Source organism: Atractosteus spatula, chromosome 4 (genome assembly GCF_055471065.1).
Source record: "Atractosteus spatula isolate fAtrSpa1 chromosome 4, fAtrSpa1.hap1, whole genome shotgun sequence".
NCBI classification, from domain to species: domain Eukaryota; kingdom Metazoa; phylum Chordata; class Actinopteri; order Semionotiformes; family Lepisosteidae; genus Atractosteus; species Atractosteus spatula.
The window spans coordinates 69,717,552-69,739,605 of NC_142709.1; the positions used below are offsets into that span (position 1 = coordinate 69,717,552).

The 22,054-nt window shown below is 38.8% G+C and overlaps 2 protein-coding genes across 2 annotated transcripts; both read left to right on the forward strand.

The window, feature by feature from the left end:
* The first annotated feature begins 2,250 nt into the window (after positions 1 to 2,250).
* LOC148836986 (extracellular calcium-sensing receptor-like) lies at positions 2,251 to 7,067 on the forward strand. Its single transcript, XM_088913822.1, has 6 exons — positions 2,251 to 2,465; positions 2,888 to 3,179; positions 3,563 to 4,393; positions 4,666 to 4,893; positions 5,382 to 5,505; positions 6,157 to 7,067. Exons 1-6 carry the CDS (start codon positions 2,251 to 2,253, stop codon positions 7,065 to 7,067), a joined length of 2,601 nt encoding a protein of 866 aa, XP_088769948.1.
* A 4,749-nt stretch (positions 7,068 to 11,816) lies between these two features.
* Positions 11,817 to 17,547, forward strand: LOC148836987 (extracellular calcium-sensing receptor-like). Its single transcript, XM_088914224.1, has 6 exons — positions 11,817 to 12,031; positions 12,493 to 12,784; positions 13,107 to 13,937; positions 14,244 to 14,471; positions 15,035 to 15,158; positions 16,637 to 17,547. The coding sequence occupies exons 1-6, from the start codon at positions 11,817 to 11,819 to the stop codon at positions 17,545 to 17,547; spliced, it is 2,601 nt and encodes an 866-aa protein (XP_088770350.1).
* Positions 17,548 to 22,054: the final 4,507 nt, after the last annotated feature.

Consider the following 22,054-nt stretch of genomic DNA (forward strand, 5'->3'; position numbering starts at 1 on the left):
TGGTCAGGTGGCATGGCCAGGGCACTGCCACCCGGGTTAGGCTCATACTCATTGTGACCCTCGAAAGAATGGAGTGTCTCTGGAGAGTTGCTGGATGGAATATAATGAGGCTATTGTTCCATCGCAGGGAACCAGTAATGAGGAGTAACCCATGACTGTATTATTTTGTGCTATTAAAAATATCTGCAGAATATCTTCACTGCGGCTTTTTTTAATTTAGTATTAAGCTGATCATGTTTGTTGATACTTGAAGCAGGATTCATAGTATATATCTTTATAATACATTTTTAGTTTGAATTAGATTTCCAGCAATTGAATTTATCTAACCAACTTGAGTGTTTTGAGAATTTGCGTTGATTTTTTTTCAAAACAAAACTGAAAAAGAAAGAAACTGAAAGGTTTAATATAGATAAAAATATATTAGTTCTGAAGCATTATTTACAATATTTAATTTTTACTTGCTCTAACTTACTTTAGAGTGGAGTGAATTGGTAACTGCTCTTTCAACATTTGTCATTCATAAACATTTCACTTGTAAGGTGGAGCTCATGGAGAGGAGAGAAACTGAACGGAGAGGCTGTGATGAAGCAGCGATGAGCTGTGGTGCTCTGACTCCAGGAGAGCACAGTCCTCAGGGGCTTCAGTCCTCCACGCCCAGCTGTGAGCTACAGGAGCAGCAGGAGAGGAGCCAGGAGTGAGACCTCCTGCAGCTGGCTGCCACCTTCAGGCAGCTGTGGAGACAGAATGAGGGCCGATGAGCTCTGGAATCCCACTGCAGGGAACAGGTCAGTGAGGAAGCAGGTCCTGGAAGTGCTGTGCTCACCAGCTTGCCTGCTTCAGAGCCAGGAGGAAACACTGCCTCTTAACTGAGGGTCCCCACTCTGTTACTCAGGACACCCCTTCTTTACTGTGCCTCTTAACTGAGGGTCCCCACCCTGTTACTCAGGACACCCCTTCTTTACTGTGCCTCTTAACTGAGGGTCCCCACCCCGTTACTCAGGACACCCCTTCTTTACTGTGCCTCTTAACTGAGGGTCCCCACTCTGTTACTCAGGACACCCCTTCTTTACTGTGCCTCTTAACTGAGGGTCCCCACTCTGTTACTCAGGACACCCCTTCTTTACTGTGTGAACTTGTCTGTGTTACAGCTGTTCCTGATCTCCACTAGGGGCCCCTTCCTTTCTTCTCTTTGCAGATATTGCATAAAATTTAACTGATTTCTTTTTTACTTTCAGCATCTGTATTCTAGAAATTGAGAAGTGAGTAAAGTTATACACTTTATTATACATCATTTTAACGTGTATTTTTTTTCTTCTAGTATGGTCTGTGTATTGCTATATTTAAATACCTCACCTATTACTTAAAATAGCTCACCACAAGGTTTTAATGCTGTTTTTACATTACATTTTTGCTCTTCTCTTTCTCTAACTTTTATCTAGGTTTCAGATTCGGCATTTGCGCCATGTGTTTTCAGTTCAATTAATGATAACATGATAACCTCTATTTGAAAATATTTGGTGGTTTCTGTGTGGAAATTCCCAAACATCAGATCTGATTTAGGTTACTCCAATCCATTCAGTCCTTTTAAAAAGAACATATTAAATATACAATCTTTTTTTCATTTAAAATACATACTGTAATTGTATGATGAGTTTTGAGTAGCATAGATAATTGCCGAATATTTCCTGGTAGGGCTTGCAAACTGTTGCTAACTGTGTTTATTTACAGGTGGGTAGCGTGCGTACAGTAGGCTGCAACGGAGCAAGTAATAGGTTTATTCAATGCTGAAAAGAGAAGAAAGAAAACACAACGTTACGGCCGTGGAGCCTTCTGACACCTGAAGAAGGCTCCACGGCCGAAACGTTATGTTTTCTTTCTTCTCCTTTCAGAATTGAATAAACCTTTTACTTGTTCTGTTGTTTATTTGCTACTGGCAGACATGTTCTGTGGTACTTAGCTTTGACGGTGGCCATAGAGGATCACTATTAGTGGAAAACCAGACCCTACAACTTCATGGAGAACATTTCTAGCGGGACAGTGGAAGTATGTAAAGGCAATTTGTAAAAAAAAAAAACAGTATTCTGTTTGCGAATTCCCTTTCTGGGTGATGTGTTGTTTGCACACTATTACACTCCCCACCATTGAACGATTCTCTGATGTCATGCACAGGAATTCCCAGAGTGTCAGACATTGTCTATATAGCTGTGAATTTGATCAGTGGTAGAAGGTAGAATCATTTGTTCTGAAACAATGCAGTTCGGTCTGTATGTTTTTGTATCTTTGGGTTTAGCTGGGCTAACAGACACTGATGCCGTGCCCACATGCAGACTCAGAGAAGAATTTGACTTGTATGGGCTGTATAAAGAAGGGGACATTGTTTTGGGTGGGATATTTGAAATCCACTTTAAAACAGTGTATCCTGAACTGTCTTTTACTGCTAAGCCTGAGCAATTGAGATGTGAGCGGTGAGTGACTCTATAGACTTGCTAGAATGTTTGAGACAGCACGGTTTCCTGACATGATAGAATGCTTACTATGTTATGAACTAAATAATTATGTGTATACATACAGGACGTATGCAGTACAATTAAGAAATATGTTACAAATAAACCTAAGGTGAGTTACAATACCTATTGTGCAATTAAAGTAATGGAAATAGAAGAATATAATTTTTTATTTAGAATTATTGATCTTATTTTAAATTGTAATCACATAAGCGAGTACCTCAATTTTGGAATCAGTTGTCCCTAGATTTCATATTAATGATATACGTTTGTGCATATTTTCAAGTGACAGAATTTGATCATCTTGTGTCGTAGACAACATGGTGCAAGAAAAAGGATGGGTTCTGTTTTTTTATTTAACTCATTATTGTGTCTTCTGACAGTTTTCACTTTGCAGGATTTCAGTATGCACAGAGCATGGCTTTTGCTATTGAGGAAGTAAACAGAGACCCAGCTCTTCTCCCTAACATCACACTGGGATACAGGCTGTATGACAACTGTGAGAACCTAGAAGTGGCAATTCGGGTTGCAACAGCTCTGATCAGCGGAGAGGATGATTCTGTCACTGACTACAGCTGTACAGGGACCCCCCCTGTCTTAGCCATTGTTGGGGATTCTGCATCAACACATTCTATCGCCATATCAAGAACACTGGGCCTCTTCCGGGTCCCAATGGTACAGTAAAGGAATGATAAGAGGAGCAGTACTGAAAAACATATGGGCAGTACAAGTATTTGATCAAGTCGATGTTCTTTTAAGTTCTGGATTTTCTTGGCTATGTTTTTTAAAAATATATATTTCTTTACTTTTTGTATTCTAAAATCAAATTAATTCATTAGGTTGCATATTAAATTCATATTAATATTAAATGCATATTAATAAGATCAAATTAATCTTATTAGGGTTGCATAAGATGCCATTTTGAAATGATAAAGTATATAAGATTCATGAATTACATTACCTCAAATCTGCAATATACAGTACATGAATACATATTTGTTAGGCATTTCTTCATTTCCACGTTTTTAAAGACAATAACTTTGTTCTTTCATTTGCAGGTCAGTTATTATGCCACCTGCTCTTGCCTAAGCAACAGAAAGGAGTTCCCCTCTTTCTTCAGGACTATTCCCAGTGATACGTTCCAGGTCAAAGCCATGGTTCAAATCTTCAAGCATTATGGGTGGACTTGGGTTGGTGTAATTGTGAGCAATGATGACTATGGGCTGTATGCAGCCAAGACATTTATTGAGGAAGTAAATAAGTTTGGCTGCATAGCTTTCTCTGAAATCCTCCCTCGTAACAATGAAAAGTCTGAAATTCTTAAGATCATCAGGACCATCAAACAGTCAACGGCCAAAGTTATTGCTGTGTTTTCTACAGGAGCTTATCTGATTCCTCTGACTGAAGAAATTGTTCAGCAAAACATCAGAGGCAGGCAGTGGATTGCAAGTGAGGGCTGGGCTTCCTCACCTGTCTTCCATACTAAGGAGTTACTGCCTTATTTAGGTGGGACTATAGGAATCGCAGTTCGCAGAGGAGAAATCCCAGGGCTGGAACAATTTCTCCTTCAGATTCGCCCTGTGTTTGACACCAAAAACAATTTAGTTAAAATGTTTTGGGAAACAATGTTTGATTGCACATTTCCAGACATAGCAATCAATCATAATTTGTCATATGTGTTAAATAGCAAAATCTGCACAGGTTCAGAAGATATTGAAAAAACAAAAACTGCTTACAGTGATGTGTCAGAACTGCGGGCTTCCTACAACGTGTATAAAGCAGTGTACGCCTTGGCACACGCCCTGCACAATCTGATGTCCTGTGAGCCTGGAAAAGGGCCCTTTCAGAATAACTCCTGTGCAGACATCACAACTGTGCAGCCCTGGCAGGTGGGAGATTATTGAAAAAAGTTTGGATAAAAACAACTCCAGAAAATGTTTCAGATGTGTCAAATGCTTTCCAAATAAAATGATTCAAACAAATGCTACTGTATGTTAAAAAATGTCTTCAGTATTTCATATATTACTGTTTGCAGTTGATTATGACAGCTAATAATTACAGACCTTTGTCTGGTAATGAAAAATAAAGTACTTCAGAAACCCATTTAATTTTTTTTGCTGACCTCAGTTATTTAATCTCTCACCACTTTTTATTCTCTCAGCTGCTGCACTACCTGGCGAGAGTGAACTTCACGACTCACTATGGAGACAGGGTGTCCTTCGATGTGAACGGAGATGCTCTTGCAATCTATGATGTGATGAACTGGCAGAGGGCCGATGACGGGTCTGTGAAAACAGTAACAATCGGTCTGTTTGATGAATCAGCTCCTGCTGGACAAGAGCTCACTCTGAATGAAGACAGAATCTTCTGGAACTTTGAATCTAACTCTGTAAGTCAATCCACTTTCAGTAAGTCACTTTTTCACACATATATATAAATATTATTCATTCTCTTACACAGTGAGATTCACTATGTCCCATACATTTTAAAATATAAGTATATCTTTTACATTGGATTCTGCATTTTCAATTAGATTTCATAGTCTTTATTTAAATATAAAATATGAAAGTTGATTTTCATATTTTTCATGTTTTCCACCTTCAGTATTTGCATATCTGCTTGCTTGAAATTGCATTTTCATCCAGAGGTGTGTTTTGAACTTGAAATATTTGAAATATTTTTAGCAGGGGAAAGGTTTGTAAACCCCTAGTAAAAGATTAAATAATCTTAATAAAAAAGTAAAAGAATAATAAAAGATTATTAAAAAAAGCTTCTGACTAACACAGAAAATGTAGTTGTGCTTTAACTGCACTTATTGTTTTAACTGAGACCCATTTCTGAAAAAATCACATACTGTATGTTCTTATCCTTTCCCAGCCCCCCAGGTCTGTGTGCAGTGAAAGCTGTCAGCCTGGCACCAGGAAGGCAACCAGGAAAGGGGAGCCCCTCTGCTGTTTCGACTGTGTGCCGTGTGCAGAGGGAGAGATCAGCAACCGGACAGGTTGGCTGCAATAGCATAAACAGATATTTATTTACTGTATATTCTATGCTGTGAGCCCTGCCTTTATTTTCCTTATGGAAAAGGCTATCCAGGCTTTCTCAACATCCCAGGAGAACATCAGGATAAGTCCTGTACTTGCTCTCTACCTTTCTCTTCTTCACACTGTATCTCAGCAGAATTGTGCATCTGGATTGCAGGGCAACTAATCCTGAATAGACAGTGTATATTCACACAAAGAGAATTACCATTGAACAATTTGGCCTCCTTCTGTACCTTTCCTGGAAAAGTTCTCCTGGGATGCTGGTTGTACTGTCAGTCATAATTGTTTTTGCATCTGTAAACCCATTATGGGACTTTAACATGAGGGAGGGAATCTTTCGAGAGTGTAAATGTGTAAACTGTAACACAGCAGCCACAAAACAAACTGCTACCAGTTTAATTGAAGTTTGCAGGTCAACAAGTCTTGTTCACAGGTCAACTTGTTCTCTTAAAGTATATTTAAATGTTTAAGAATATATTTTATTTAATTTAATCATTTTGTTTTGTTTTAAACTTCTGCCAATATTCTTTTAATAGCTGTCCACTATGTACAAGTATTATGACTACATTTCCCTTATATGACGAATGCATAACTCTTTCTCTTTCTCATAGATTCTATTGAATGTTTTAAGTGCCTCCCAGAATATTGGTCTAACCCAAGCAGAGACCAGTGTGTTTTGAAGGAAATTGAGTTCCTCTCATATGAAGAGACTTTAGGAATTTCCCTGACAACAATAGCAATATTTGGGGCATTTGTTTCTGCTGGAGTATTAGCTGTGTTTATTTACTACAAGAACACTCCAATTGTAAGAGCCAACAATTCTGAACTGAGCTTCCTGCTGCTGCTTTCTCTAATACTCTGCTTCCTCTGCTCATTGCTGTTTATTGGTCAGCCACTACACCTCACCTGTATGCTGAGACATGTTGTGTTTGGAATCAGTTTTGTCTTGTGCATATCTTGCATTCTTGTGAAAACCATTGTTGTCATCATGGCCTTCAGAGCCACACTGCCAGACAATAATGTCATGAAGTGGTTTGGTGCTGCACAACAGAGAGGCACTGTGTTTGTCTTTACTGTCATCCAGGCTCTGATCTGTATCATATGGCTGAGTACAGCATCTCCTGTGCCTTTTAAAAACACACAGTATCAAAACTCAAAAATCATTTTTGAATGTAATGTTGGCTCAATAACTGGATTTAGTTTCCTTTTGGGGTACATAGGCTTGCTAGCCAGTGTCTGCTTTCTGCTGGCTTTCCTTGCAAGGAACCTGCCTGACAACTTCAATGAAGCCAAGTTCATCACTTTCAGCATGCTCATCTTCTGTGCAGTTTGGATCGCTTTCATACCAGCTTATGTCAGCTCTCCTGGGAAATACTCGGACGCTGTGGAGATTTTTGCCATCTTGGCTTCAAGCTTTGGTCTCCTTTTCGCTATTTTTGCCCCGAAATGTTACATCATTCTTCTCCGTCCAGAGAAAAATACCAAGAAAGCCCTTATGGGCAGAGCAGCTCCTAAGAAGTGAAGACACTTTTTGTGTTTCTAAATTGAACATAAATATTTTCTTATCCGGAATCAGCTCTTCTGTGTTCTGTAAAGTAAGGGCCTTTAGGTTTTTGTTCAGTAGAGCTATGATACCTTGATCTAATATTATAGTATGCTTACCAAATAATTTCTTTTTTATAACATTAGCTCATATTGACATGAGCTGAAGAATTTGCTGTTGTGCAGCCTTTCTTGAAATGGTGGCCTGTTCTGACATTGCTGAAATTGAGAGAATGCAACATCCTAGCCCTCAGATGGACTTAATGAGAGGGAAGATTTTATTTTCTAATTGCTTTTAAAAAAGTGTCCCAGATATTCAAAGCTAAATGTTTTGCATCAGTATAAAAGTCCTTTGTAATGTACCGCTTTGTTACAAGCAGATGTATGCATATACTGTCTATAGATAAACTGCATATAAATAAAGTTCTTAAAGGGCTCATTTTCTAAAACTTGTTTTGAATGATTTTTATGTTTTTTGTGTTCATTGCGTTTACGTCGGGCTCTTAATGTATGGTGACCCGCTTCAACAACTGAGCACTAAAGCACTGTGGAGTAATGAAACATTCCTGAGGTGAACATGTTTCTATGTAGACTGCATTCCTGAAAACAGAAAACAGAATAAGTTTGTTTCATCTCAGTGAGAATTCCAGACCACTACATAAGCATTCAATATCCTGAATAATACTTGAAGATCTTGAAGTAGATATAGATTTAGCATTTAACATATTTGATTTGAGACTCTTATTTACAGTGAACTGCTGGAGTCTGGATGCAAATCCACAATCATGTGATTGAAACTGAAACAGTCACAGGATCTTTTAAAAAAGGAATAGAAGTTTGCAGAACATTAAACACCAAACAAGCAAGATAGACAAAATGGTCTCCTCTCATTAATTACCTTTTGTACTTTCTAAGAGCATGTAACAGGCAGGAAACAGACCTCTTTGAAACGAACCAGACCTAGCCTTATAGCACATTTCTGAAATAGTCTTTTCAGCGGGGGTTAGCCTTCTACTCTAATTTAAAATGCTTTGGAAGATTTAATGTCTGCAGTGTGAACAGGCAGGCACGACTTACTTCCAAAAGCACATTGCCAATGTTCTTGCAATTCTTTAGGATTCTCTTGCATCTGATGTCCTGTATTTTGTTTAAAATACCAGAATTTTAAACAAATTCTGGTATAAATTCTGGTATCCAGAATAAAGTCACCTAATGACCCATCCCTAGCATTTTAATCACAGCCTGATTGTTTTCATAGGTGTTGCAGCCTTGCATAATGTCTTAAACATGATGAGATGGAGGAGTCAAAACATTACAGACACAGGCTTGAGTCTTAAGGCAAAAGGGACACATGGTCACCGTGTTCAACAGGTTAAACAGAATTTGTTAAAACGATGCAGACAGAGCTCAGTATTGTAATGCCATAGAAAATTTCAAAGTCAGCTGCTGTTGCGTTAATGCAAGAGTTTAATTTCATTTTGATTGTGACTAAGGTTTTCTGTGGTGATCATGCACAGCAGTTAGAGTGTAATAAAAGTTGCTGTAATGAGTGAGTGAGGTGCTCTGGTGTCTCAAGGTCAGCGGGATGCAGTCTCCATAGATTTCACTGACAAAGAGGTATTACTCACAGCAAAGTGATAAATTATTTAATCTTTTGTTTTTTTATATTTTCATCTTGCAAAAGTACTGTACAGGCTTGTGACTTAGAGACAGACCTTCACCTTTGCACACTTATTTGCACAGGACAGATGAAAGAAGTTGTTAATATGAAGAGCACCACTGGTATAAAGTATATCAGCAAAGGCACTGCTGAACATTTTGACAAATTTAGATCTAACATCCTGAAGTGTCATGACAATCAGTTCTTGACTTTTCTGTAGGCTCCCAGGAATTCACAGCAGATATTGGGGAATCAGATCATGAAAGTGTGAGAATAGTGTGAGAAAATTAGTACATATCATATACTGTAACTAGAATTATAGTGGTATATAGGAAATTCTATTAAATGCTTTGAATTTAAAGAACAGATTTTAATTATGAAAATATATGTATGCAGGAATATGTTTAGATTTCTTTGATATACTTTAATTAGGAGTTAAAATACAGCAAATGTACAGTTTATGATTGACAGCAGTGATTTGCTCAAAGCCTCCACTAGTACTGCTGTCATTGCAACTTTGATTGTCGTTAATACAACTTAAATGTGGTGAGAAGAAACCAGTCTTTTTTATTTTTCAATCTTTAATTTATATTAAAAAGAATCTTCACAACAACTTAAGGGCACCTATATATGAGCAGTCAATATAATTATTATAGTAGCTAATACAATATATTTATATATTTATATAAATTATCCCTAACTTGTTGACAGGTGATCCTCAGCAATAATGTAATGTTCTCCTCTACATGTCACATCATGAAATTAAAAGGCTTTATTCACTGCTTCAAAAGAGAGATCTATAAGGTTTAAGAAATATCTGAAAACAAAATAACTAAAATGCCAGTGAAAATCACACACAATTGTGTTTCTGCTTAAAGAATGGATCAGTGATTGAAATGAGTTTCATGATTTTTCTTTTTAAATGCTCATTCATAATCCACCTAATGTTACTAAATATATTTGCAACTTCTATGTCATTACATAGACAGCATGCTGCTATTTACAAAAATACCATTCCTGTGACAACTATTGGTGGTATAGTGACAATACAATGCATACAGAGAACAAAATAGTTGTGATATGGAGTTATAAGCATTTTAAAACCAATTGAACTGTAAGTAATACAATTGTTGTTTTTGCTTAAAGTCTGAATTTCCAAGATCTTAATTTAACCATATATCCTTCAGGATTGTACCTGTCTTTCTATGACCACTTCAAAGTGCTTACACTTCTGAAATGGATGCTGAGTTATTTATATTAAAAAGAATAATGAAGAACGAAACTGTATCACTTAAAAGTACTGTATTATAGACATAGTGATCTAGTGACGTATTTGATGTGCATTGCATTAACAGCTGCAAAAGAAAAAGACATTGCTCAGCATTTATCATTTAAAAAATTGTAATAACTGCAACATTTGCTGAAAGAAACAAACATGCAAAATGAAAATTATTTTTATAAATGAAAAGCCTACATAATATAAAGATAAAGATTGAGATAGAAAAACAATTTCACATTTGAAATACTTTTGCTGTTTTGCAGTTTTCAGTAACAAGTAACATCTTGTTAGTATAATTGTTTTGAGTGTAACAGTTAGCTCAGGGACCTGTGCTCTTTAATTGCTGCGTGTCATTGACTTGAGAGGCGAGGCAGCCCGGGAGCTCATGGAGAGGAGAGAAACTGAACGGAGAGGCTGTGATGAAGCAGCGATGAGCTGTGGTGCTCTGACTCCAGGAGAGCACAGTCCTCAGGGGCTTCAGTCCTCCACGCCCAGCTGTGAGCTACAGGAGCAGCAGGAGAGGAGCCAGGAGTGAGACCTCCTGCAGCTGGCTGCCACCTTCAGGCAGCTGTGGAGACAGAATGAGGGCCGATGAGCTCTGGAATCCCACTGCAGGGAACAGGTCAGTGAGGAAGCAGGTCCTGGAAGTGCTGTGCTCACCAGCTTGCCTGCTGCAGAGCCAGGAGGAAACACTGCCTCTTAACTGAGGGTCCCCACTCTGTTACTCAGGACACCCCTTCTTTACTGTGCCTCTTAACTGAGGGTCCCCACTCTGTTACTCAGGATACCCCTTCTTTACTGTGCCTCTTAACTGAGGGTCCCCACTCTGTTACTCAGGGCACCCCTTCTTTACTGTGCCTCTTAACTGAGGGTCCCCACTCTGTTACTCAGGACACCCCTTCTTTACTGTGCCTCTTAACTGAGGGTCCCCACTCTGTTACTCAGGACACCCCTTCTTTACTGTGCCTCTTAACTGAGGGTCCCCACTCTGTTACTCAGGACACCCCTTCTTTACTGTGCCTCTTAACTGAGGGTCCCCACTCTGTTACTCAGGATACCCCTTCTTTACTGTGCCTCTTAACTGAGGGTCCCCACTCTGTTACTCAGGGCACCCCTTCTTTACTGTGCCTCTTAACTGAGGGTCCCCACTCTGTTACTCAGGACACCCCTTCTTTACTGTGTGAACTTGTCTGTGTTACAGCTGTTCTACAGTAGATCTCCACTAGGGGCCCCCTCCTTTCTTCTCTTTGCATCTTTATAAAGTTTGAATGCAACAAAGAATTTAAAATATTTGTTCCTATCTTTCAGTATCTGCGGTGTTAAAGCCAGACACGACACCACCTAATTTTTAATTGATTTTATTTTATTTTGATATGATTTTTAAAGTTGTTTGTAAGTGTTTGAAGACAAAAACCTTTAAATGTATAAAAATTGAAAAAAAACTTTACTGATCCTCTGTAGATAGATTTTGTGTATTTCCTGCAGTCTGAGAAATCTTTTACACTACATGATGCTGTGGTACTTAACTTTTACTGTGGCTACAGTGTGGGTAGCATTCCCAGATGATTACCCTTAGTGGAAAAGCAAGAGCTCAAGAAAACCCATTTTCAGTGGAATTTGAAATAGTATTTTGTGAGTGACAAAATGATCTGGGTGGTGTGATGTGTGAACTACAGTACAGTCACAGTTCTGAAAGTGTAACTATGATGTCATCCTCAGGGAGTCAGACATTGTCTATATAGCTGTGATTTTTATCCTCGGTACAAAGCACGTTGATTCCTTCTGAAACAATGCAGTTCAGTCTGCTTATTTTTGTATCTTTGGGGTTAGTTGGGTTAACAGTTACTGAAATTGTGCTCACATGCAGACTCAGAGAAGAATTTGACTTGTATGGGCTGTATAAAGAAGGGGATATCATTTTGGGTGGGATGTTTGAAATAAACTTTAAAACAGTGTATCCTGAACTGTCTTTTACTGTTAAGCCTGAGCAATTGAGATGTGAGCGGTGAGTGAATATATTCTACTGCTCCTACTGTAGGTATAAAGACTGGGACAAAATAACCATTTCCTGAAACAATAGAATATTTACTACATTATAAGCTAAAGTATTATCTGCATATGAGCAGTATTTAGATAAAACAATTCAGAAATATTTTAAATAAAAAAAGTTGTGCAAGTATTATATATTGCATATTGGTAAAAACAGACAAAGATCATATATTGCTCGGAATTCTTTTTATATTTTATTTGCATTGTAAAATTATTGTTTTATATTATGAAGTAATTAAAAATATTAATTAATTAATCAGTTAGTTCTAATTGTATTTATAGTATCTTCTAAACAATGTGACATACTGTATGAGAACAAAATAAGTTCCAGTATGTTTTCAGTATGATTTTTGTTCATTTGTTGTAATATGATGCATGAAGACAGATTAAGTCACTTATTGTTCTGTCTTGTTTCAGTTTTGACTTTACAGGATTTCAACTGGCACAGAGCATGGCTTTTGCTATTGAGGAAATAAACAGAGACCCTGCTCTTCTCCCTAACATCACACTGGGATACAGGCTGTATGACAACTGTGAGAACCTGGCAGTGGCTCTTAGGGCAACAACAGCTCTGATCAGCGGAGAGGAGGACTCCTTTACTGACTACAGCTGTACAGGGACCCCCCCTGTCTTAGCCATTGTTGGAGATCCTGGGTCAACAAATTCTATCGCTGTGTCAAGAATACTGGGTCTCTTCCGGGTCCCAATGGTACAGTAATTAGATGATCAGAGTATTGAGTAACAGATCTGTTTCTAACTACACTGTATATTTTTTAGTTCAAGTATTAGTTTTACTTGAAGATGTTGTAGCTATATATGTTAAAATCAATTTTTCTTTTTTCATCTGAAATAGGTTTAATAGGTTTTTTATGTAAAGGATGAAGAGACTTTGAAATATTAGTGTACTTCCTAAACAGAAATATGCATAAATATGTTTTAAAAAATTTCCTCATTTTATTCTTATTTCAAAAAGAAAGCATAATAGGTGATGGTGAAAACATAAATAATTGCAATCATTCTTTGATTTGCAGGTCAGTTATTATGCCACCTGCTCTTGCCTAAGCAACAGAAAGGAGTTCCCCTCTTTCTTCAGGACTATTCCCAGTGATACGTTCCAGGTCAAAGCCATGGTTCAGATATTCAGGCATTATGGGTGGACTTGGATTGGTGTAATTGTGAGCAATGATGACTATGGGCTGTATGCTTTGAAGATCTTTACTGAGGAGGTAAATAGATTTGGCTGCATAGCTTTCTCTGAAATCCTCCCTCGTAACAATGACAAGTCTGAAATTCTTAAGATCATCAGGACCATCAAAGAGTCATCTGCCAAAGTTATTGCTGTGTTTTCTACAGGAGCTTATCTGATTCCACTGACAGAAGAAATTGTTCAGCAAAACATCAGAGGCAGGCAGTGGATTGCAAGTGAAGCCTGGGCTTCCTCCCCTGTGTTCCATACTAAGGAGTTACTGCCTTATTTAGGTGGAACTATAGGAATCGCAGTTCGTAGAGGAGAAATCCCAGGGCTGGAAAAATTTCTCCTTCAGATTCGCCCTGTGTTTGACTCTAGAAACAATTTAGTTAATATGTTCTGGGAAACAATGTTTGATTGCAAATTTCAACAAAATACAAATAATCAGAATTTGTCAGACGTTTTGAATAGCAAAATCTGCACAGGATCAGAAGACATTGAAAAAAGCAAAACTGCTTACAGTGATGTTTCAGAACTGCGGGCTTCCTACAACGTGTATAAAGCAGTGTACGCCTTGGCACACTCCCTGCACAATCTGATGTCCTGTGAGCCTGGAAAAGGGCCCTTTCAGAATAACTCCTGTGCAGACATCACAACTTTGCAGCCCTGGCAGGTGAGATACAGTATACTGCATACTTAGAAAAAAAATTGTTTTAAAACTGCAGAAAATGTTTCAGATTTGTCTAAATTACATATAATCATATATGCAAACATATATATAGTATGAAATATGCCAGTCTAACATACCTGTATAGAGTATTCATGTTTTTTAATTAGTTGTACAGTAACTACTTTTTAATATGAAAACATTAGCTCTTTTCCAGTGTAGACAAGTTTTAATCAATAAAGAACTGCAGAAACTCATTGACCCATTATTAATTAATTTCATTACTAAATAATTAGTTTATATTTCTTCTAGTTGCTGCACTACCTGGCGAGAGTGAACTTCATGACTCACTATGGAGACAGGGTGTCCTTCGATGAGAACGGAGATGCTCTTGCAATCTATGATGTGATGAACTGGCAGAGGGCCGATGACGGGGCTGTGAAAACAGTAACAATCGGTCTGTTTGATGAATCAGCTCCTGCTGGACAAGAGCTCACTCTGAATGAGGACAAAATCTTCTGGAACTTTGAATCTGACAGTGTAAGTTATATAAAACACTTGTATTCTGTGTTCCACCCTGCAGTTACATCATTTTCCAATATTCTGGGAGAAATTCAAAACTAATTCTCATTTCAACAGCTCAGTCAAATTCTAATTAACACAACAATGCAATGAATATAAAGGGATAGCATACTTGATGTTTTAGTGGCCATGAGGTTGAGAGCTGTCAGCAGTCATAAAAGCAGAAGTGCTACATTACAATTTCACCTCCCCCCAAAGAACAGTTTAACATCTCAAATTCTTCTCTAATTTAACATTCCCTTTTCATTGTCTTAGAACTATGTCCCTCATTCATTTAAAAAGGTGATAATACGAAACAAAACAGTATGATCAATCATTTTTCAAGAATTTGGGTTCAAAGAATTAATTGATACAATTACTCACTAAAATCACTGTCTTTGGCAAAGAAGATTTTGCATGAATCCTTTCTTGATTTACACATCTTCATCTGAATATGCTGCTGTCTTTTCTAGCTTCCCAGATTGTAAACAATCCTTTGTTTTTAATCTTTTAAATTAAGAAATGTATGCTTCCTTTCCTAGCCCCCCAGGTCTGTGTGCAGTGAAAGCTGTCAGCCTGGCACCAGGAAGGCAACCAGGAAAGGGGAGCCCCTCTGCTGTTTCGACTGTGTGTCTTGTGCAGAGGGAGAGATCAGCAACCACACAGGTGGGAAGAGTGTCATAATTTAAACCAATGTTTATTTATGTTCTATGCTAAAAGTACAGAGAATCATTTCATTTAAACACTACATTCACTATAAATGAGCTCTATGTCTGTTGGCTTGTGCATATTTCTAAAAATGAGACAATCCATGCTTTCTCAAGATCCTCAGAGAACATCAGGGAGAAAAATTAACCAAAAACATTTTTGTTCTCACATGCCTCTCTCATTTGAACGTAAATATTTTTTAGCACATCATTAATTGAAATTGAAAGAGCATTTTTCTTAATTCAGTTGTATTTTTTAATTTGTTTTATCTTTCTTTTGCCATTTTCTCTCCTCAGACAATACAAGATATATTCCACTATTTCATCAGGTCTGTGAGCTAGAATGTATTGTGATTGATAACAAACTTTACATACAGTATACAGGATGTTGTATATTTATACAAAGAGAAACATTGGTGATGCAAGTTTATCTTCCTTTCTTCCTTTCCCTACATATTCTCCTGGGTTGCTGATTATGCCATTTAAGTTTATTGTTGTTTTGTCCTGTAAATTCCATTAAACAACTTTAACATAAGGGAAGTAGTCTCCTGAGAGCCTGGACTATTGGCTATATGCAATATAACCTATGAGACAGCAAAGAGAAACAGACGCTGACAAAGAAGAGGATCAGTGACTACAGCCTGGCTATAGAAACAGGGCGACACAGGCACAACTGTTTGCTCATATAGGACAGGGAGAAACAGATTCAGTGGTGTAGTTTCTTCTGCACTGCAAGAAATACTCAGGGATTAGACAAATATTCTTCCCTAAAATATCAAATTTAATCTCAGAATTCGCACACTACCAGAATCAGAATAGCTCCCTATTCTACTTTCGGAGGGGAGATGAAAGTCAACAGAGCTGCAGTCCAATATGTGATCTCCTGTTACAGCCTGAGGAACAGACAGTGGGCCTGTCTCAAACTAATGTTTTATGTGTTGTTTGCTTATGTCATTTAATATGATTTTACTGTTAATTGTTTGTACTTTGGCAGCACATTAATTCATCTGTCATGTCATCTGTCTTAACAAACAACTCTTTGATTAGGAACAAGTAATAGGTTTATTCCATGCTGAAAAAAAGAAGAAAGAGAACACAACGTTTCGGCCGTGGAGCCTTCTTCAGGTGTGGAGAAGGCATAATCAACTCTTTGATTATGAATATAGCAAAACATCCACAAAACAAAATGCTTTTAACTTAACTGGACCCTATGTTATCCCCATAGGTAATAATTATTTGATAGTTTTTTAGATAATTGTCCAACATTCTTTTATTTACACAATTCACTGTGTTTTAACAACTCTCTCAGTAGTCAGTCAGCAGCCTTTATGAATGTTCTTTTGGTACTGTATGTAAGATGCATTTCTCTTTAAATAAAAATCTATAGTTATTACATCTGTGGTATTAAAACAGAATGAATGTTTCTTTTTCTTACAGATTGCATTGAGTGTTTCAAATGCCCTTCAGAATATTGGTCGAACCCAAGCAGGGACCAGTGTGTGCTGAAGGAAATTGAGTATCTTTCTTATGAGGAGACGTTGGGAATCTCCTTAACATCAGCATCAGTATTTGGGGCATTTATTTCAGCTGCAGTTTTAGCTGTGTTCATTTACTACAGGAACACCCCAGTTGTAAGAGCCAACAATTCTGAACTGAGCTTCCTGCTGCTGCTTTCTCTAATACTCTGCTTCCTCTGCTCATTGCTGTTTATTGGTCAGCCACTGCACCTCACCTGTATGCTGAGACACGTTGTGTTTGGAATCAGTTTTGTCTTGTGCATATCTTGCATTCTTGTGAAAACCATTGTTGTCATCATGGCCTTCAGAGCCACACTGCCAGACAATAATGTCATGAAGTGGTTTGGTGCTGCACAACAGAGAGGCACTGTGTTTGTCTTTACTGTCATCCAGGCTCTGATCTGTATCATATGGCTGAGTACAGCATCCCCTGTGCCTTTTAAAAACACACAGTATCAAAACTCAAAAATCATTTTTCAGTGTAATGTTGGCTCAATAACTGGATTTAGTTTCCTTTTGGGGTACATAGGCTTGCTAGCCAGTGTCTGCTTTCTGCTGGCTTTCCTTGCAAGGAACCTGCCTGACAACTTCAATGAAGCCAAGTTCATCACTTTCAGCATGCTCATCTTCTGTGCAGTGTGGATCGCTTTCATACCAGCTTATGTCAGCTCTCCTGGGAAATACTCGGACGCTGTGGAGATTTTTGCCATCTTGGCTTCAAGCTTTGGTCTCCTTTTCGCTATATTTGCCCCAAAATGTTACATCATTCTTCTTCATCCAGAGAAAAATACCAAGAAAGCCCTTATGGGGAGAGCAGCTCCTAAGAACTGAAGGTACTGTTTGTTTTGAGGAGCTCAGGGTTAATAATTTAACACTGTCACAGTTGTTGTTTTTAAATTTTTCATTAGTTGTTCTACAAAGTAAGTTCAGTTCAGTACTTACTGCATTATTGTTATCATACTAACTTATTTTTGCAACATTACTTGTTATCAACACCAGCTGAAGCAGCTCTTTCTCAAATTATGTTTTTCCCATTCAACTAACAATACTGAAACCAGATGTGTGCAGTTTATACTGTAAGTCTCCAAAGATGGGTTGATTGAGTTGGACTTTTTATTTTAAAATACTGAAAGACTTCAAAACAGCTATTAATGGAAGACACCGTATAAATGTACTTCATCAAGCTGCACTTTTTACAAGACAGATGTATATATGTAGGGTGTATATTGCTTGATTCATGTAAAAATAAACATGTTAAAGGGCTCATTTTCATGTTATGATTGGTGTGTATGGATTTATTGAGCTGGTTACAGCTACTTGGGACTCATGAAATTTCTATACCTGGTGAAATAACTGTAAACTCTGGACCAATGAAACCTGAGATATTCACATGGTGAGCATGTTCTAAGTACAGTGAAAGCACACACAAAATCGACTGCTGTATGTTATTACTGGGTACATCTTCTGTATTCATGGTGACTTGCATGCATCTCACACCTGCTGAATGGTCTTAGTGCCCTTTGGCACTGTTTGTTAGTGTGCTTTGCAGTTGTTGTATATTAACCACATTGCATTGCTCCATGGTTCCTATTTTCACAACAAAAATGTTTTCTCAAGTCTAGCTATAAGCACCCTTTGTGTAAATAATGAACTGTGTCGACAGATTGCATTTACTAATTGGCTTTCCAATATTGACAGGTCATTTCAATTGCCAAGCTGTGTCCAGAATGGCAGTCTTTTTAAAAAGGGATATCATTGCTATATCTAGGTATTCATGCCATATATTGTGATCATGGTATATACTGTGAGAGCCTACAGTGCCGCAGGCTAAATAGCAACTCGATATCCAAGCCCAGGGCTTCGTGTATCTCTGAGGTCTTTTGGGGAGAGTCGAGTTTAGCAAGTGCAGAAGTAGAAAGGTCTGTCTGGGGTATTTCAGGCAGACTGGCTGTCAGATTAAAAGCTGCACTGGGTTGCAAGCAGATGGGGCTGACAGCAGCTGAAGTGTCTGGGTCTTCGTCTTCCCAACAGCCAGGCTGCTCTGGCACTGAAGCAGGGGAGACTCATGGTTAAAGTGGTCCGTTCCTGATTAGGACAGACATGGAGCTGATCAGTAGCTCAGTGTCAGAGCCCCGAATAAGCTGTGAGTCAAGTCTTTATGTGGGTATTAATTAGACGCTTGATTAATAGATTGGCTGCCAGACTTAACGGCAGCTGGATGAACAGACAAGCGGCCCAATCTCTTTCTCACAGGCTCGGCTGGAGGGCCAGCACTCATGTGAATGCTGCTGTTGTCCATAGCAACCACCGGTTTAGAGCAACTCCCAGCCCAGGTATGACTATATATATATGTCATGATATGATATTGATATGAGATATTGATTGTCATATCAAGATCAGGATAATGATATTGCAATAACTAAATTACCCTGGTTCCATTCAACACAATGCAAAGATCATGTTATATTCTGCTGGAAAATACATCCTGCAATATCCTGAACAGAAGTACATGTATTCAGGAGTATCATCATTGCGAAATGCCATCCCCTGTGCACAGCCTCTCAGTGATAAATGCTTTCATTGTAAACCTCAAGATCACATCATTCCTGCAGGGAAAAATAAATGTATATTTCTTCATATAGTTTTCTCATCTTTTCATTCTTCCATTTCATGAGCAGGAGAATGTGTTTGGCAGCATCATGACTGACAAACATCTCCCGCTGTGCACAGCCTTCACTTGTACAGTGCAGCTCAAAGCAAGTTAGCGTGGAGACCACCACAAATGTCTCTTAGTGAAAACACTGTTCAACATTTAGTCAAATATATGATTTAAAATCCACAAGTGGCAGGTTGCTATGTCCATGTTCGCTTTTCAAAGACTTTCTCTTGCCATCAGCTCTCTGGAATTCACAGTAGAGGAAATATATACAGTACATCACACATTATGGAAGCTACTGTAGTGTAGCGCCCTCACTAGGCAGTGATGGGGCCGTGAGTGGACAAGTAATGGGACTGGTGATGTCAGCCCCAGGAGTGCATGATGGGATAGGTGAGAACCTGTCTGGTATAGTGGGGAGATGATCAGGGACATTGTTAACTCCTGGGACTTGGCAAGAAGGACAGAGGTTTGTGTACTTGTTATGCGAATGTATGTGTGACTGTCCCATGTTTCCCCATCCTGATTTGGGGTCTTGGGTTGCCACCCTGACATTGTGACCTGTGTTAGTCAGTACCCCACACCTTCACTTTGGATTATAGTGGTTCTATGCTTGCTATTTGGTGAGAGCAGTTTGTTTAGAGATAGTGAAACTATGCTGTCTCTTTCAATAAAAGAATACTTCCATTACCACTCTTTTGTGTGTTTATGGCTAAGGTTATGCTAAGGAGCAATACAGGACTGTATTACACACCTAGAATCAAAATATCAAATACACATATTGTATGAGTATATAATAATAGTTTTAGTAATAATTGCTTACAGTTATAAAGCACTTCTCTGGAGACTCCACTCAAAGCACTTTACTGGTAAGAGGGGATCCTCTCTGCCATGTCTCAGGAAGGCTCTTCTCTGTGACGCCCCCCTTGCCCTTTCTGGCTGTTCCTGGGCCTCGGAGGAAGGTGATTCCATTTCCAGGAGTACCTGGAAACGATTATCCCTGACAGGTTTCTTCTTGTGGCCCTCTGACGGAGGGTTAGACCTGCTTCTTTTCCCCCCCTTCCTTTCCGCCTTCTTCTTGGGGCCTCCCTCTCGTTCCTCCGGTTTGTCCGTTGCTGTAGTGGGCTATGCTGTGGCCTCAGTCTTCTTTGGTGCTGTTGGTGGCAGTAAACAGAGAACCAGAGCTGGCTTGACTAATTGTCTGATTGGTATACAGATGGTTTGCCTGAAAGGCAGCCCGACCGAAGCAACAAAGGACTGGGAGCCACCACCGCCCCACAAGTTTTGGTTTTCTTCTCTAAGCACTAGAACACAGATTTCTTAATTAATTATCTCAATACATAATCATTTTCAACATTTGTCTTTCAAGACTGAAACATTTTTTTGAAGAATGCTTATAAAATGTAAACTATTCGTGCAGAGTAAAACTATAAACTATAATAAAGAAGTCTTCAGTCAGACTCCAGAAAGCTAAAGTATTTTTTCTATCTAGGGTATTCATATACATATCTTATAGTATCAGCTTTATTGATTCAAGTGTAATGAGTACCTCAGGGACCTGTGCTCTTTAATTGTTGCGTGTCATTGACTTGAGAGGTGAGGCAGCCCGGGAGCTCACGGAGAGGAGAGAAACTGAACGGAGAGGCTGTGATGAAGCAGCGATGAGCTGTGGTGCTCTGACTCCAGGAGAGCACAGTCCTCAGGGGCTTCAGTCCTCCACACCCAGCTGTGAGCTACAGGAGCAGCAGGACAGCAGCCAGGAGTGAGACCTCCTGCAGCTGGCTGCCACCTTCAGGCAGCTGTGGAGACAGAATGAGGGCCGATGAGCTCTGGAATCCCACTGCAGGGAACAGGCCAGTGAGGAAGCAGGTCCTGGAAGTGCTGTGCTCACCAGCTTGCCTGCTGCAGAGCCAGGAGGAAACACTGCCTCTTAACTGAGGGTCCCCACTGTTACTCAGGACACCCCTTCTTTACTGTGCCTCTTAACTGAGGGTCCCCACTCTGTTACTCAGGACACCCCTTCTTTACTGTGTGAACTTGTCTTTGTTACAGCTGGTTTAGATCTCCGTTAGGAGCCACTTCCTTTCATCACTTTGTACAACTCTGCATCTTTATGCAACAAAGAACTTAAAACAATTTTTCCCTATCTTTTAATATTTAAATTTAAATTAAATTTAAATGCCAGTCGAGACAGCACTTAATTTTTAATTGCCCTTATTTTATTTTAATATGATTTTCACAACTACATGTAAGTGTTTGAAGAGAAAAAAAAACTTTAAATACATAAAAACTAAAAATATTTTACTGAACCTCTCTTGGTAGGTTTTGCAAAGTGCGTATTTCTTGCAGTCTGAGAAATCTTTTACGCTACATGACGCTGTGGTACTTAGCCTTTACTGTGGCCATAGTGTGGGTAGCATCCCCAGATGATTACCCTTAGTGGAAAAGCAAGAACTTCAGAACTTCCCCTGTGCCCCCTTGAGTGAAAAAACATTTTCAGTGAAATTTGAAATAACAGTATTTTGTGGGTGACAAAATGATCTGGGTAGTATTATGTGTGAACTACAGTACAGTCACAGTTCTGAAAGTGTAACTATGATGTCATCCTCAGGGAGTCAGACATTATCTATATAGCTGTGATTTTTATTCCCAGATCAGAGCACATTCATTCATTCTGAAACA